The sequence below is a fragment of the Panthera leo genome, chromosome C1, assembly GCF_018350215.1.
Source record: "Panthera leo isolate Ple1 chromosome C1, P.leo_Ple1_pat1.1, whole genome shotgun sequence".
Classification (NCBI taxonomy): Eukaryota; Metazoa; Chordata; class Mammalia; order Carnivora; family Felidae; genus Panthera; species Panthera leo.
In genome coordinates this window covers 186292804-186308121 of record NC_056686.1, presented here as the reverse complement: position 1 = coordinate 186308121, position 15318 = coordinate 186292804, and the positions used below count along the sequence as shown (strand labels likewise).

General features: G+C 35.0%; 1 protein-coding gene across 7 annotated transcripts in view; it reads left to right on the top strand.

Annotated features, from left to right (window-relative positions):
* The window catches only part of TRAK2 (trafficking kinesin protein 2), a 65349-nt gene that overhangs the window by 32151 nt on the left and 17880 nt on the right, over nucleotides 1–15318 (top strand). For 5 of the 7 annotated variants that reach the window (XM_042949703.1, XM_042949702.1, XM_042949701.1 and 2 more), the window contains 7 exons: nucleotides 1235–1429; nucleotides 8858–8934; nucleotides 10664–10780; nucleotides 11808–12017; nucleotides 12886–12964; nucleotides 14432–14562; nucleotides 15240–15314. In XM_042949703.1, coding sequence (XP_042805637.1) covers nucleotides 1235–1429; nucleotides 8858–8934; nucleotides 10664–10780; nucleotides 11808–12017; nucleotides 12886–12964; nucleotides 14432–14562; nucleotides 15240–15314 — 884 coding nt within the window. The remainder of the gene's footprint in view (nucleotides 1–1234; nucleotides 1430–8857; nucleotides 8935–10663; nucleotides 10781–11807; nucleotides 12018–12885; nucleotides 12965–14431; nucleotides 14563–15239; nucleotides 15315–15318) is intronic. The other 2 variants (XM_042949706.1, XM_042949707.1) reach the window with 1 other exon arrangement.

Here is a 15318-nt window from a genome sequence, read left to right as displayed (position 1 = left end):
TATTGTTAAGGTCAAGTTGTAGAAATTTACTCTTTTAAGATGTTTTCTTAAAACGAACTTTGTTGTTTTTTGCCAGAGTTAGAATATGTTTCTTTATACTACCCACAAAGGAAATATCAGATCTCTTTATAAAGTGTGAGGGTTGATATGACATCCTGTGTTTTCTCTATTTTAAGCATGTTAAAAGGGATGAGTTTACTTTTTTGGTAAACTGCTAAATTTGGCAAGTGTTAAATGATGGGCCGTATTTGGAACAGGAAGCCAGGAGCAAACACAGAATAAAGGCAGAGAAGCCAAGTGTGTTCAGAGATGTATATGCAGGAAGTAGCTAGAGGTGTGTGGGTGAGAGAGTAGTGATGTGAAAGGTATTCAGGACTTCAAATGTAGTACATCTTTAAAATAAAAATGGTAAAGTACTTATTCCAGTACTAGTGCTAGAACACTGCTGAAATGTTAATATTACTGGTTAACATTTAGCCAATAAATGTTTATTTTTTATGTCTAACTGCTGTGAGAATATACTGAAATATAGTTTTTCTAAAGTTTAAAGAATACTCCCACAGAGTTTAAATTCTGTTATTAAAGAACATGTCATTTTATTCCTTTTGAACTAGCTATTTTCTGGTGGTTGTTTTGTGTTGCCTTTTTCTCCCAAGTATATAATTTATTTGAGGTCAGATCTCTTTTAAGCAACACTGAATAGACTGATAAGGAGGAAATATGAAATGTGTCCAAACTCATTTAAAATTTTAAAAACATAGTTATATTCACCAAGCAATATATATATATATGTATCTTTCTTGAACTGTCTGGGTTTTTTTTTAATTGATCTATTTAAATTTAAGTTAGTTAACATACAATGTAGTAGAGGTTTCAGGAGTAGAACCCAGTGATTCATCACTTACATGTAACACTCAGTGCTCATTACAAGTACCCTCACTAATGCCCATCCCCCTACCCAGCTCCCCTCCAGCAACCCAGGCAGTATATTTTTAAATAGACTATAATTAAAATTCATGGTATTATTTTTGCTATAGAAGTTTTCATATTAAAAAAAGCTAGAGAATGACCAACTATATAGTACCAGCATATATTAGTAAAAATCATTGGAGAAATTATCCCGACTAGTGTTTCTGTGGTTATCCTACTTTTGGAAACTAATTTCACTGATATTTTCTCTATAACTAGTAAATTGGAATATTTTGGATTCATTTACATGGAATCTCCTCTTTAGATGTCTGCTCCAATGAGGATCTCCCTGAAGTTGAGCTGGTAAGTCTGCTAGAAGAACAGCTACCCCAGTATAAGCTAAGAGTGGACTCTCTATTTCTATATGAAAATGAAGACTGGACTCGGTCCCCACACCAGCAGCAGCATGCATCTGATGCCCTGTCTCCAGTCCTTGCTGAAGAGACTTTCCATTATATGAGTGAGTATTTTTTAGCCTTTTAGACTTTGTCCATTGAAATAAAGATGATAAGTATCTTGGTGTTGACTTTTAAAAAGTTTTAAAAGTCATTTAAAAGCATTTAAAAAGTCATTTAAAAGCATTTAAAAAGCATTTAAAAGCATTCCTAGCCATTGTTCATTGTGTACCTACTTGAACTCAAACTGATTTAACAACACAAAGAGATGATTCTGTGTTATGTCTGAATGTAGGTTTGTCATTCTTTACAACTCTGAGTGTCTGTGGTTGCAAGCATACTCAGATATTTCCATTTCTTCTTTCTTTTATTTGATACTGTTCTCAGACTGAGTAGAAAAAGGAACTTAAAAAAAGTAGTTGAAATTTTAATTTAAAATTTTAAAATTCCTTTATATCTCAAAGCATTTATTATATCAGTAGTTTGATATACTGAGCCATCAGCTTTTTGACTTTATATTTCCTGTTAAACACAGTCATAGAAACTGTGTCAGTCATTAAGAAGCATAGTTTTTGGATACATAAGTAGTTTTAATAATTAAAGTATGAAGACCTTTTTGCTTTTGACTTCATTCCAAACATCTGCTTTCAGGTTGAGCTGACTTTTTTTTATTCATTCACTATAAAAATATATGCATAGTAGCTGTTGGATATATAAGAAAAGTCTATAAGTTCAACATTGATATAATTGATAAATTATATTGATATAAATTGATAAAATTGTTTTCATTTGAGTTACATATGACATTGCATCAGTTCCTACACATTTTCCCAGTGAGTGCTTCAGTGTTTTTAATGATTGTTGTGAAATGCTCATTTTTCATAATAATTTTTTTAGTAATCATTTTTATAGTAATCATTAACTTGCTTTTAGTAGTTTTCCTAGAACCAGGTTACGTACCACTCAGGAAAAAAATTATAAACATTGTTTAAACTTGAAATGGAATATCAAGAAACTCAAAACTATTTCTTCCTCAACAATTCTTATAAGTAGCTGACTATTAAAGTTCTTAGGGTTTTCTTAACTTTCAAGTTTGAGAAGTTGTTTGCGAATTTCTGAAAAGTACTTATTTTTTATTTCCATTTCTCTTTGTTCCATACATTTTTAGATTTGTGAGAAAATTTCAAACTGGAATTTCATCAGGATAAATTTAGTTTTTGTCACTATTTTGATAAAGTGGCACAGAAAGTGCCCCTTTGTTTACTTTTTCTTTGTCATATATGCCACAAGAGGATGGAACTGTAGCTAGAAAGCTGTCTTAAATCACGATTTAACGGAGTTACTTTTAGAGAGAATGTTAAATAAAAATAAATTTTGGAAAATAAATGATAATCAAATTCTAAAATACTTGGGTTTTCAGGACTTTATACAAAGCAAACCATAGTGTTCAAGGGAGCAGTTTAAAACTTGAGATTAATAGGATGGTACAGATTCCCTTATTCTAAATGTACTATTTTCACTTCAGCAATTTGAAAATTGGACTATATGATATACTTAAGGTCATGAAGCAAATAAGCTATGATTATAATTGGTCCACTAATACTTTATCTCTGTACTGTAATTTCACTGTTATTTTAAAAGTATCAATTATTTGGGTTAATAGTTCGTTCAAATATAAATAAACTTCATTATGAATTTGTATGTTATGAATATAAAAGATAAGTGATTTACTTCATTTAGCAAATTGACCAATGTTTTAAAAAGCAAGATATAAAACATTCTCTGACCCTTTCTAGCAGTTTTCTGTCCCTTTAAGATATCAAGATCCATGGCTCTGAATAATTGTTATGTACCCTGACAGGCCATTCTAGGGTTTAGCTCCTTGGTGCTACTCCAGCCCCTTCTAATCCATACTTCCCTCACATGCCAGTAGATACTTGTGTTCATTAAAATGAATTTTAACAACTAATAAAAAAGAGGTGGCCCAGGCAGAGAAACTTCCGTAACACAAAGAAATTGAAAGAGCTGTGAGAAGAAAAATAAATTCAGAGGGAAACATGAGCAGGATTTGGGGTTGTGAGCCTACCTCACGTGGATGAAAGGATACTGGTTGTTCTCTGAAGCCCCCACCAAACCAGGAAGAGATTGTTTACTTTTAAAATAGAACACTTGGGAGCAATGGGTGGGTCCAAGAAATGATTCCATCCTACTCCCTGCCATATATAAAGTTTAAGATACAGAATATTTTGCATGCAGAACAGGTCATTTCAGGATTTTCTTAACTTTATTAAGAGAGAGACCCAGAGTGAGCTGTGGAGCAAGCAGTGAAGTCAGAGCACATCATAACAGAAAGTACCATTTGTTCATGTTAAGGCTAAAAATAGAAACCTGATCTGCCTTTCAGAGTATTTTTTATTTGGGAATAAGGGATCATCTGTACCACTTTCTAATGTGTAAGAAAAAGGGTTGGCGGAAATGATTAGCTTTATAAGTTTTATTTAAGAGATCAACATCACTTGGGAACTTGTTAGAAATGCAAATTCTTGGGCTCCTACCCCATATCTACAGAACCAGAAATTCTAGGACTGGGCATGGCAGTCTGTGTTTTAAAAGTCCTGGTAGTGCTGATGCACACGCAGATTTGAGAGCCACCAGTATAAAGCATTGTCAACCAAAGCTATGTGGCCATTTCACAGTGATGTTAATTGGAGGATTTAAGGAATTAGGGAGGTTGTACAATTTTGTAGAGAAAGAAGGTTGTAGAAATAATTACTTCTGGCTGGCAAGTTATACTTTTCCTCAAGGTCTGCCCTCAAAAATTATTAATCTGGGGCGCCTAGCTAGCTCAGTTGGAGGAGCATGAGACTCTTGATCTCAGGGTCATGAGTTCGAGCCCCATTTGGGCTGTAGAGATTACTTAAATAAATAAAACTTAAAAAAAAATAAAGTACAGAACTTAAAAAAAAATGACTATACTGTCAGGAAATGAAATATAACTGATAATGTTCAGGAAGCATTAACCATAAGTCAGATAATGGAAGTTAGCAGATTTATATTTACTCTCAACCAGTTCCACAAAATAATTAACTCATATGCCTCAAGACATCGAGTATTATCCATGGAAGAATTGAGAAAATTGTCTCACTCAAATCATTATCAGTAGGGCTTAATTCTCACCTGGAACCCTGTTGAGAAAGGCTGTCGTAGGTGGTACATATCATCAGATGCCTTCTTTTTGTCCTCAGTTCTTTTGAAGGCAGTTTTTTGTATTGCAGAAATATTATCTGTAGTATACACCAAGAGCAGCAGTTGTTTATTTGGGGTTAAAACTGTAAGACCTGTCTGTACTTATCAGGAGCTCTGTGGCTTTTACTATGCCATGTGGGAGGTGTGTATTTCATTTTTGCTTTTTGTTGTTTTGTTTTAGGGTTTGTGCTGTGAGAGGGTTGGAGAGATTAGAAGTCTAGTTAGTTAGTTAGTTAGTTAGTTAGTTAGTTAGTTAGTTAGTTATGGGAGAGAGAGAACATGAACAGAGGAAAAGGGTAGAGGGACAGAGAGAGAATCCCAAGCAGGCTCTACGTTCAGCACGGAGCCTAATGCAGGGCTCAATCCCACAACACTCGGATCATGACCTGAGCCGAAATCAAGAGTCGAATGCTCAACTGACTGAGCCACCAAGGGACCCCTAGGAGTCTTTTTGAATTTCAGTAATTGTGGTAAAAACTTTAGACCTTGAAAAGGAACATTGACAGAAATATCAAGCACCATCTCATATAAATTACAGAGATATCGAAATAGATTAACATTGGCCCTTCTCATCCTGAAAAATGTGAGATTGGGTGGTTGATGTGAAATTATGCAGAATTAGAACTTAAAGTAAGGATTGGTAAAGGACTTATGTATATTCCCCCTCCAGTATTTTTTTCAGGAATGTTAAATTCTCCAAATATTATACCAAAAATGTTGAATGTTAATTAACTTTTATAAAACCAAGTTGCAAGACTGTTCAGTAAAAATGTTTATCATCCCCACTAATGTATAATTTTTTTTTTAGAGAGTTAGGAATTTCATGTCTGGAAAAAAGGAACATTGCTAATTTTTGTACCACATAACATTTTTATTTTAACAGCTGAGAACTGAAGGGAAAATAAGATTTAATAGGATTGATTATAATAAAATCAGTCATCTTGGCTCTGCATTTTCAGTCGAAGAATTGCAGTGAAGATTTAGTCTATCACTTTGGAAACATTTAGTTGCATTGCCTAAATGCCAAGAGTAAACTTAAGAGCTTTGCCCTACTTTTGGAATCTTTCCAAGTGGCATAGCTACCAGGAGTACTGTGTTAAAGAAGACAAGACAAAACTGATAAGGCCGCAGAGAGGAATTCATTGTGTTTCTGTATGCTTTGTGACTGACATCAGTTGAGCTGCTCTGTGTAATTGAGGTGGCCCAGCCTTTGGGGCTCGGTAGTGTATATAGACTGTTTCACATAAAACAAAAATTGGCGGGGCGCCTGGGTGGCTCAGTCAGCTAAGCGTCTGCCTTTGGTTCGTGTCATGATCTCATGGTTCGTGAGTTTGAGTCCTGCATCTGGCTCTCTGCTGTCTGTGCAGCGGTGCAGAGCCCACTTCGGATCCTCTGTCTCCCTCTGTCTCTGCCCCTCCCCTGCTTGCGCGCTCACTCTCTCTCTCTCTCAAAAATGAATAAATAAAAACTTTTTAAAAATCCAAAAAAATAAAAATAAAACAAAAATTGTAGAATCCTGGTTGTATTATCTAACTTCATCGCCATAATAAATATTTAGGCATTTGAAAATTCATTTTTGCTTTTTGAAACCTCTGAATAAGAGCTGCTATTTTTTTATTGCAAAGATAACATTTATCTTCTTGGAAAATTAGTAAAAGAAGGAAAACAAGAGATCAACCATAATCCCTACCCAGAGATAACCACTAATGTGTATCCTTCCAGCCTGTCTTCTATATCAATGTGTATAAGATATGCTCACGATTTAAAAACAAAATTGGGATCTGTGTTGTTTTGTAACTTGCATTCACAGATGGATACTCAGTATTTCATCAGATAAAGGCCTTCTGATCTTGGTAGGACTGTGGTAGAAACAGCAGCATGGTGCAGAGCCCATTACTGAGAATGAGCAGACCCAATTTTTTTCTTATAACCTTGTGAGATGGGAGTTGTTATCACCCCATTATTATCCTCACTATTATTAGTTTCTCCTCAGTAAAATATGTTTTATTCTATACATTTCTTTTCTGTATTATGTGTCCTTCGTTTTCTCTTCCTGTTCTTCATGTGTGACTTGTAGCTCATAGCTCTTTATTACATCCTTAACTGACTGGTTTTACTTCAGAATAAAATTACCACTTTATCTTCAACTCTCGTCAATCATATAACATAAACTATGTCATATATTGTTTAAATTAGTTTTATAAAAACTTTTTTAACTGAGTCTCTAGGATTCCTAGTTCTTGCTTGGAGTGTTACTCCTGAATTGGTAGTTTTTATTGCTAACTCCACATCAGAACACCTGGGCATCTTTTACTTACTGTGTGTGCTGTGGGGCTCCTCTAAATCAATTAAATTAGAGTCTAGAGATAGACCTATCACCCTGGATTACATTTGGGTTTGCAATCATTGGCTAGTTTTCTGTTAATAATTTAGAGCATAGATATGGTTTGATTTTTTTCCCTTAGCTTATTATTGAGGCCAGAAGTAGAGGAGACCTCACACTGTAAGTAAATTATGAAGATTCCGTGGGCCTGTTCCCGTATCCCAGTGGTTAAATTACAGAGCCAGTTTTTCTGCTTGTAAATATAAATCCTTGTGGGGTGAAAATGTTTCTATCCAGATCTTTTTAGTTTTCTATCTCATATCACTATCAATCTAGCACTTTGTTTTACTTTTACCTAAGAATAAAACTGTCATTAATAATTAAGCTCTAGGTAGTTCTCAGATTCATTTTAAGCAGTTTTGCCAGGAAGAAAAATAAAAAGCTAAAATAAAAGTAAAACATGTCTAATGGTGTCTTTTGGGCAACCTCAAGGTTAAGATGGACTAAGGAACTACAAGTGACTTAAATCATAGTATCTGCTGCCAATACAGTGCATTATTTACAGAAAATTTTCAATCAAGGCTATTTCACACATACCAGATGTGTTTAAGAGCAGTAACTGTAAACAGTAGTATAACACTTAATAGTATTTTAATACTGCTCATTACATTATCGTATTTCATTCTCCTAGTGACCTTGTGAGATGAGTGTTATTACCTCTATATTATAAATACAGAATATGAATTTTGGAAGAGTTAAGTGACTTATTCAAGTTCACTCAGATCCATAAATTCAGCACTTCTTCTTTAAAGCCTCTTATTTTTTCACACTTCAAGGCAAACTAATTGTAAAATCAGTCTAAATCAAACACAGATCTGTTTCATGTAATGCACTCCAGAATGAGAAGATCTCTCTTTTATTATAAGATCTCTTTTTATTATTATTAAGCATCATTAGCTTAAAAAAGTATCGCTTATTGGGGTGCCTGGGTGGCTCAGTTAACCATCCCACTTCGGCTCAGGTCACGATCTCACAGTTTGTGGGTTCGAGCCTCGCATTGGGCTCTGTGCTGACAGCTCAGAGCCTGAAGCCTGCTCCAGATTCTGTGTCTCCCTTTCTCTTTGCCCCTCTCCTGCTTGTGCTCTGTCTCTCTCAAGAATAAAATATACATTTAAAAAAATAGTTTTTTTTAAAGGTATTGCTTATTGTGACTGTGGAATCATTGGGGTCATATTTGTCATTCTCTTTGGAGCTATAATATGCAATGTATCGACAGTTCCTGAATTTAATGCAGAATTACTGGACTTAAATTATGCAAGTAATAGTGTATTATACAGTTTATCTTATAGCAAAGGCCTAGATATGATAGAGATTATCATTAATTAAACTAAAAAGGATTATGCCTCATAACAGAACTATAAAAAGTCCTACAAGTCCTATTCCTTGTTTATTGATTTTAGCTCACATGATAGATGATCATAGATATTGAAGATAATCACATCAGAATTCTAATTAAATTCATTTGTAATAGCATAACCCCTCACTAAGTCACCCCTCAGGAACTTTAATTTAGATTAGGGTATAAAATAATTGGTGATTTAATCCATTCTTCAGGGCCACAGTCCCTAATGTGAGTGGACCAAAGTTCTAATCTTATTGAGGGAGGAAGAGATAGGAAGTGGTTGCCTGATGATCATTTGATACTTTTTTAATTCATTGTATGATATATATTTTGTTTGTAATAATTGGTCTGTTTTCTGAGTGTCTATTTTCTATTTTCACATATATTTTTAATCTCCTGAATGGCACTTTTGTAAAGGCCTGGTGTGGTGGTGGTGGTCGTTGTGATCTTTCAACTATTATGAATATTTAAAATTCTCTGTTGTTTCTAAATCCTATAAACAGTTGTTTTAAACTGTCTCAGTTCTAGGCACAGACAGGGTGGAGCAGATGACCAAAACTTACAATGACATCGACATGGTTACACACCTCCTGGCAGAGGTAAGAATATATCTTTTCTTTCTCCAGTACAAAAAGCTAAAACTTGAAGATCATTTAACATCTATCAAGTTTGCACATCAAATGAAAAAGGAGGATGTCTTTGTTCTGGGTTGTTTTGTATAAGGTTGTTACAGATGGAACAGCTGCCATTCCAAAGTAGAATGGTTCCTAAGGTTTATTATTATGATGTTGCAGAGGGTTTAATTTTTGTTCTTGCTATTATAATGATGCTGGCTTTCTTATTCTAGAAAAGCTATCAAAAAAAAAAAAGTTGATGGTGTTTTGGTTTTTTTGTTTGTTTTTTGTTTTTTGTTATTTTAGTAAATTCCTGCTGTTACCCTGGAGCAGAGCAGCCCATTCAAGAAGCAGCTCCATTGCAAATCAATACCAGCAGTTTGCATCATCTTCCCTTTTTTACTTTCAGTTTGGACTATTATTTGAGCTCACTTTGTCCATGACATTTTTAATATATAGTGTATCTCTTCCAAATGGTGTTCTTAGAGGTATCTCCTTATACTGCAACTTCAGTTGGTCTTGAAACTGTCTTTCTCTTTAAAGTACCCTTCTCCCCTCTCCCCCCCAGCTCCCTAGAATGATTTTGTGTATGCCATTTAGCCTATATTGAAAATGAGATACATTGGGCCTTGAAAATTTGGAGATAATTCATCTACCTCTTTTCATGTATTATAGAGCAAAAGGATAGAGGCTTAATTCTATCTGTATACAGTGATTAATGTAAGTGGAACCCATGCTCGTATATAAGGTAGCTAGATGTATATTGACAGTTTTCATCCTACAGGATACAGTCCTCACCACCAACACATAGATGGGATTCCTATACCCTTGCTAAGTATCACCATCTGCTTAGGACAAGTAACTCTTGGTTTGCTTGGCTATTCTATAGGCCTCCCTGCATCATTACCACCAACTTCTTTAGACTCCCTTCTTTATGTTTTAGCAGAACCTGTAACCTCAAAATTTCTAGTCTGCTATCCCCTCTTTTATCTCACATTATCATTCTTGCAACAGTTGACAGTAGGCTCTTGATTATGCTTTCCTCTAAGCCTCTGGCTCTGAATGCATAGAAGCTTTCCCATAATTGGAACTTTTTTCAACATATGTACTGTATCATTACCATGTTTAATAGACAAATGCTCAACAAATATTTGTTGGGCTTTCACTGTGTGCCAGGCCCTATCCTCATTTTCTAAAGACTATTGATTTTTTAATTCCCCAAAATCATAAATTTAAAGGTTGCATTTCTTGAGTAATTAATAGGGTGATCAGTAAATCTCACTTGATTTAGGGGTGCCTGGGGGGTTCAGTCAGTTGAGCATCTGACTCTTGATTTCAGTTCAGGTCCTGATCCCAGGGTCGTGGGATCAAACCCCACATCGGGCTCCCTACTGGGTGTGGAATCTGCTTGGGATTCTCTCTCTCCCTCTTCCCCTCTCCCCTGCTTGCTCCCTCTAAAAAATAAAATAAATCTCACTTGATATCAAGAAGAAAAATGCCCTCTTGCATTTATTACTATGGCCGTCATCCATTTGACCAGTGTGTATTAAACACTATATGTGTGTCAAGCCCTCTGTTTATTTGTGGTATCTGGACATTAAAATGAATCTTGATGCTTTCTGGGACATTCCTTGTGAGTGAACAAAATTGCAGAATTTCTAAACTGCCATTTAAATTTTTTTTGTACTCAAAAGATGTATTGGTATTTTAACAGAGGGATCGTGATCTGGAACTAGCTGCTCGAATTGGACAAGCTCTCTTAAAACGGAACCATGTCTTGTCTGAGCAGAATGAAGCTCTGGAGGAGCAACTGGGACAAGCCTTTGATCAAGTAAGTCTTTGATCAAGTATTTATAGCATGAAATAATTAGTTACTGGACAATAGAAAAGTTTATTTTTCTGGGTGCCCCTGAAGTGATAACAATAGGTAGATAAATAACACCAGTATATGTTAACTTTGTTGTCAGCCATTGAACTAACCAGTAGAGAAATTAAATGTTATTGTACAGAGAAGTGCTCAAGTGACTCTACCTTAGTCAGTATAAAAAAAATATGGTAGGTACTGTGTTCAGTACCTATCATACATGTGTCACCCTGCTAAGATTCTAACACTTTTTCCTCATCCCTTTGTGTAGACTTTCTGTGTGATCTTATCTTAAATTTATTTTGAAAAAATAACCCTAAATAATAGATACCCAAATGAAGCATCTTTATTCAGAAACCCAAAAAAGAAGAAAAGGAAATTTTGAAAATATATTTATTTCATGCAGTAAATATTTTTTAGTGAGAACCAATTTATTATTAACTTGAATGGTTACTTTTCAAATTTCCTTTAATTTGTTACTATCTGGTTTCATTAATATTTTATAAATGCCATTATGTTTAATAACATTTGAGCCTTTGTGTTAAAAATAGTTTCTAGAACTATTTCTAGAAGTCACGCAGATTTATACTTAAAAGCTTTAAAGTGTAAGTCTTTAGGATGAGAATTTGAAGGAGGGGTCTATTCTGACACTTGAAAGCTTCTTCAGTTTTGTTTTTAACTGTGAATATATCATTATCTTATGTGAAAATTTCCTCCTACATTCCTATTTATATAGAATATAAAAATTGGCTTTTCACCTAGTACAGAAAAAGCTGTCTTTGTGGAGTTAATGCTCTAACATTATATCTTAGGAAGTATCTGAGGTTCGTTATTCTCTTTTTAGCACTTGTTACCTTAGTCAATAAAATCTAGAAGCTGATTTTATAATTTTATTTTATGGTGAGAAACAATTGCTCCATGAATTAAAAGCTATATTACATGTAAATAATGCAAAATAAAGAACATCTTGTAAATCAAGCCTTTTGATGTGCAGGTTAATCAACTGCAGCATGAGCTGTCCAAGAAAGATGAATTACTTCGAATTGTCTCTATTGCTTCTGAAGAGAGTGAAACTGATTCCAGCTGTTCTACACCTCTTCGGCTCAATGAGTCCTTTAGCTTATCTCAAGGTTTGTTGCAGTTGGACATGCTACAAGAAAAACTCAAGGAACTGGAAGAGGAGAATATGGTTCTTCGATCCAAGGTACATTCAACCGAATTCCCACTTTCCTGTACCTTAAAGGCTGTAAGATTTAGGTCCATGTATTGAGGTAAAATATGGCATAACTAAGGATTTGTTGTTGACATTCCAATTAGGACGTGATAGCAAAGGCATGTGTATTTGCCTTTCATTGTCACTTAGATCCCATTCATTGACAGCTGGATAATAGCAAACTGATAGATGAAATACAGAAAGCCACAGCACAGAATATATATGTTAGGTAGTTTACACAAATAACTAAATAATTATAACTGTGATAAGAACTATGTTGGAAGATTACAGGGTTTCCTGAACTTGTGTAATGGGGGAGAATCGAAGTCCTACTTAAATGACATTTTAGCTGAAACTAGGGATTAGCCAAGCAGAAAAGTATGGTGGAGGGGAGGCATCAGAGAGAATGAGTAGGCATGTGCAAAGATCCTGAGAGGAATGAGGGGGAGATGTTTGTCATATCCTGTCCCATATCTTTATTTTTATTTTTTTATTTTAGAGAGAGGAAGAGAGAGCACACATGAGTGGGGAAGGGACAGTAAGGAAGAGAGACAGAGAGAGAGAGAGAGAGAGAGAGAGAATCTCAAGCAGGCTCCATTCTCAGTGCAGAGCCCAACACGGGGCTCAGTCTCACGATTGTGAGATCATGACCTGAGCCGAAATCAAGAGTCCGACACTTAACTGACTGAGCCACCCAGGTGCCCCCCCATATCTTTATTTTAGATAAAGCTTTTTGGGTTTTATTTTTCCTTTTCAGCTGGTGAACTTTTATCTTCAGATGAGAATTAAAGGTTTTTTAAGTTAATACTGTAAAGTATTGGAAGATATTATCACACACTGATTTTTTTCTTTATTGAAGGCTTGTCACATAAAGACAGAAACTATTACCTATGAAGAGAAGGAACAACAACTTGTCAATGACTGTGTTAAAGAACTTCGTATGTATTAATGCGTTTTCTTTCATAGTTTTTGGGCAATTCTTTGATGGCATTTCACCAACTCAGAAGTTAAATCAATGATTTCAGTAGAGGCATCTCAAGAAACAATTTTAAATAATTACTGACAGTCTTGGAATATCATGTTGAGCCCACAACTCTAAGCAAAATACCATATGTACTTTTAAGAAATAGTTTTATTTCACATTGCCATCACTGTTAAAGAAAGGCCTATATTTCTATCAGTTATAGCATAGTAGAGTGAAAATAGCCAAAGCTTTTATTTTGTCAATGGGGAAATAGTCCTATAAAGAACATGATTTGCCAAAGTTAGAAAACTTGTAAGTGGGAGAGCCAGGGCTTAAATGATGGCATAAAACTTTACCTTCAATGAGTATTTATCGAGTGCCAACTATGTGTCTATGAAGGAACATACTTTGGTTTGATGTATTATTAATTAAAATAATTTTTAAAAATAAATCAGAAAAAGGTAGGCTTTACTAGAGAAAGATACATAATTTCTCTGTAAATCTATAACATTTTATGTTGAAAGAGAAGATATGATACATGATACCAATTCATCTGGGCTGTTGGTGTCAGAATGTAATACCTTAGAGTAACAGAATTTTTGAGAACCACAAAGAATTTCAGTTGAATCTTCTCCATCAGCACTTCCATTATTCACATTTTATACTTTAAAAAACAAAAAGGAAATGACTTTCCCAAGAGCTTAGATCCCAATCTCCTGCCTCCTTATAGTATCCTTTGAACTGTTATAGAGCTTCTGTCAATTTTAAAATAGTTGTATATAACACTGAGAAATAGTTTTGCCACTTGAGTTTGATGTCAGAATTTTTATATGCAAAATTTCCTTCCTGCATGGAATTCTAAAGGTTCTATTTCATGTGCCTGTCAGAATGCTAGGCTAGAAAGATTTTCAGAGGCTTTACGCAGTTTGCTAGGTATCCCAGAAAGTCTCCCTTGTACAGAAACATCTCCATAGCTTTAACAGATTGTGACTGTTGCATTTGGAATGTTCCTTTGTTAAATTTGTTAAGTTTAATTTTGTTTATGAGATTTTATTCATGTCCCTGAAGAGTTCTGAAAGACATAAATGAGATTATGCCTTGGTACTTGCAAACATATATAATTCACCTATCTCTTTTCAGCCTTCTTGTCCCTCATAAAGAAAAAGATTGAGGCAAAACTTTTAGCTTGCTTGCCTTTACAAGTCACCTCTTTTAGCTTCATTGCCTCCTATTCAGGTCTCAGTATTAGCCTATTTCAGAAGGACCTTTATTTTCCTCTACTTGGTTATCTGGGTTTATTTTTTAAATTAATGTTAAAGAAAAATCCATTCATAATATTGTCCAGTGTTTGTTACAAAGTAGGATTTAGCCTACAAGCCATAGTTTGCCAACACCTACCTTACATTTATATTAATTTTTAAGTTTTTGTTTTGTTTCCCAGGTGAAACAAATGCTCAAATGTCCAGAATGACTGAAGAATTATCTGGGAAGAGTGATGAACTGATTCGGTACCAAGAAGAGATCTCCTCTCTCTTGTCTCAAATTGTCGATCTTCAGCATAAAGTTAAAGAAGTAGGTTCATTCATTCATTCAATAGATGTTTGTTAAGCATTGGCCTCATACCGTGCACTCTGCTAAGTGCTAGATACATTAAGCAAAATAAACACACTCCCTACCCCTTTACAGTGCTTTAGTCTGATTACTGTTCTAGTCTTTCTGTGTCGTGAAATATGAATAACTACTTTCAACTTACTATTTCTCGTGGCCAGGTGGGGTTAGATTTTCCTTAGAAAGTTGTGATGTGAATTATTGACAAATGATCATTGTCCTCTGAATACCTTAATAGATTTTGTATTCTGCCCATTTTATTGCTCTCATTTGGCTTTTGAAGGGTTAGCTTTTTATAGGTCTCTAGACCATACCCCTGACAGACACTCTTAAGATGTCTTTAAAAGGGGCGCCTGGGTAGCTCAGTCGGTTAAGCGTCCGACGTCATCTCAGGTTGTGATCTCGCGGTTCATGAGTTCGAGCCCCACGTCGGGCTCTGTGCTGACAGCTCAGAGCGTGGAGCTTACTTCAGATTCTGTGTCTCCCTCTCCCTCTGCCCCTCCCCTGCTCATGGTCTGTCTCTTGCTGTCTCAATAATAAATAAATGTTAAAAAAAAAAAAAAAAGATGTCTTTAAAAAAAAGAGAGTAGCCTGTACTTTATATGGAAAGGCTTCACTTGTCTCTTTTAAAATGTTGTTAGCATGTGATTGAGAAGGAGGAACTGAGACTTCACCTACAAGCTTCCAAAGATGCCCAAAGACAACTGACAATGGAGGTAA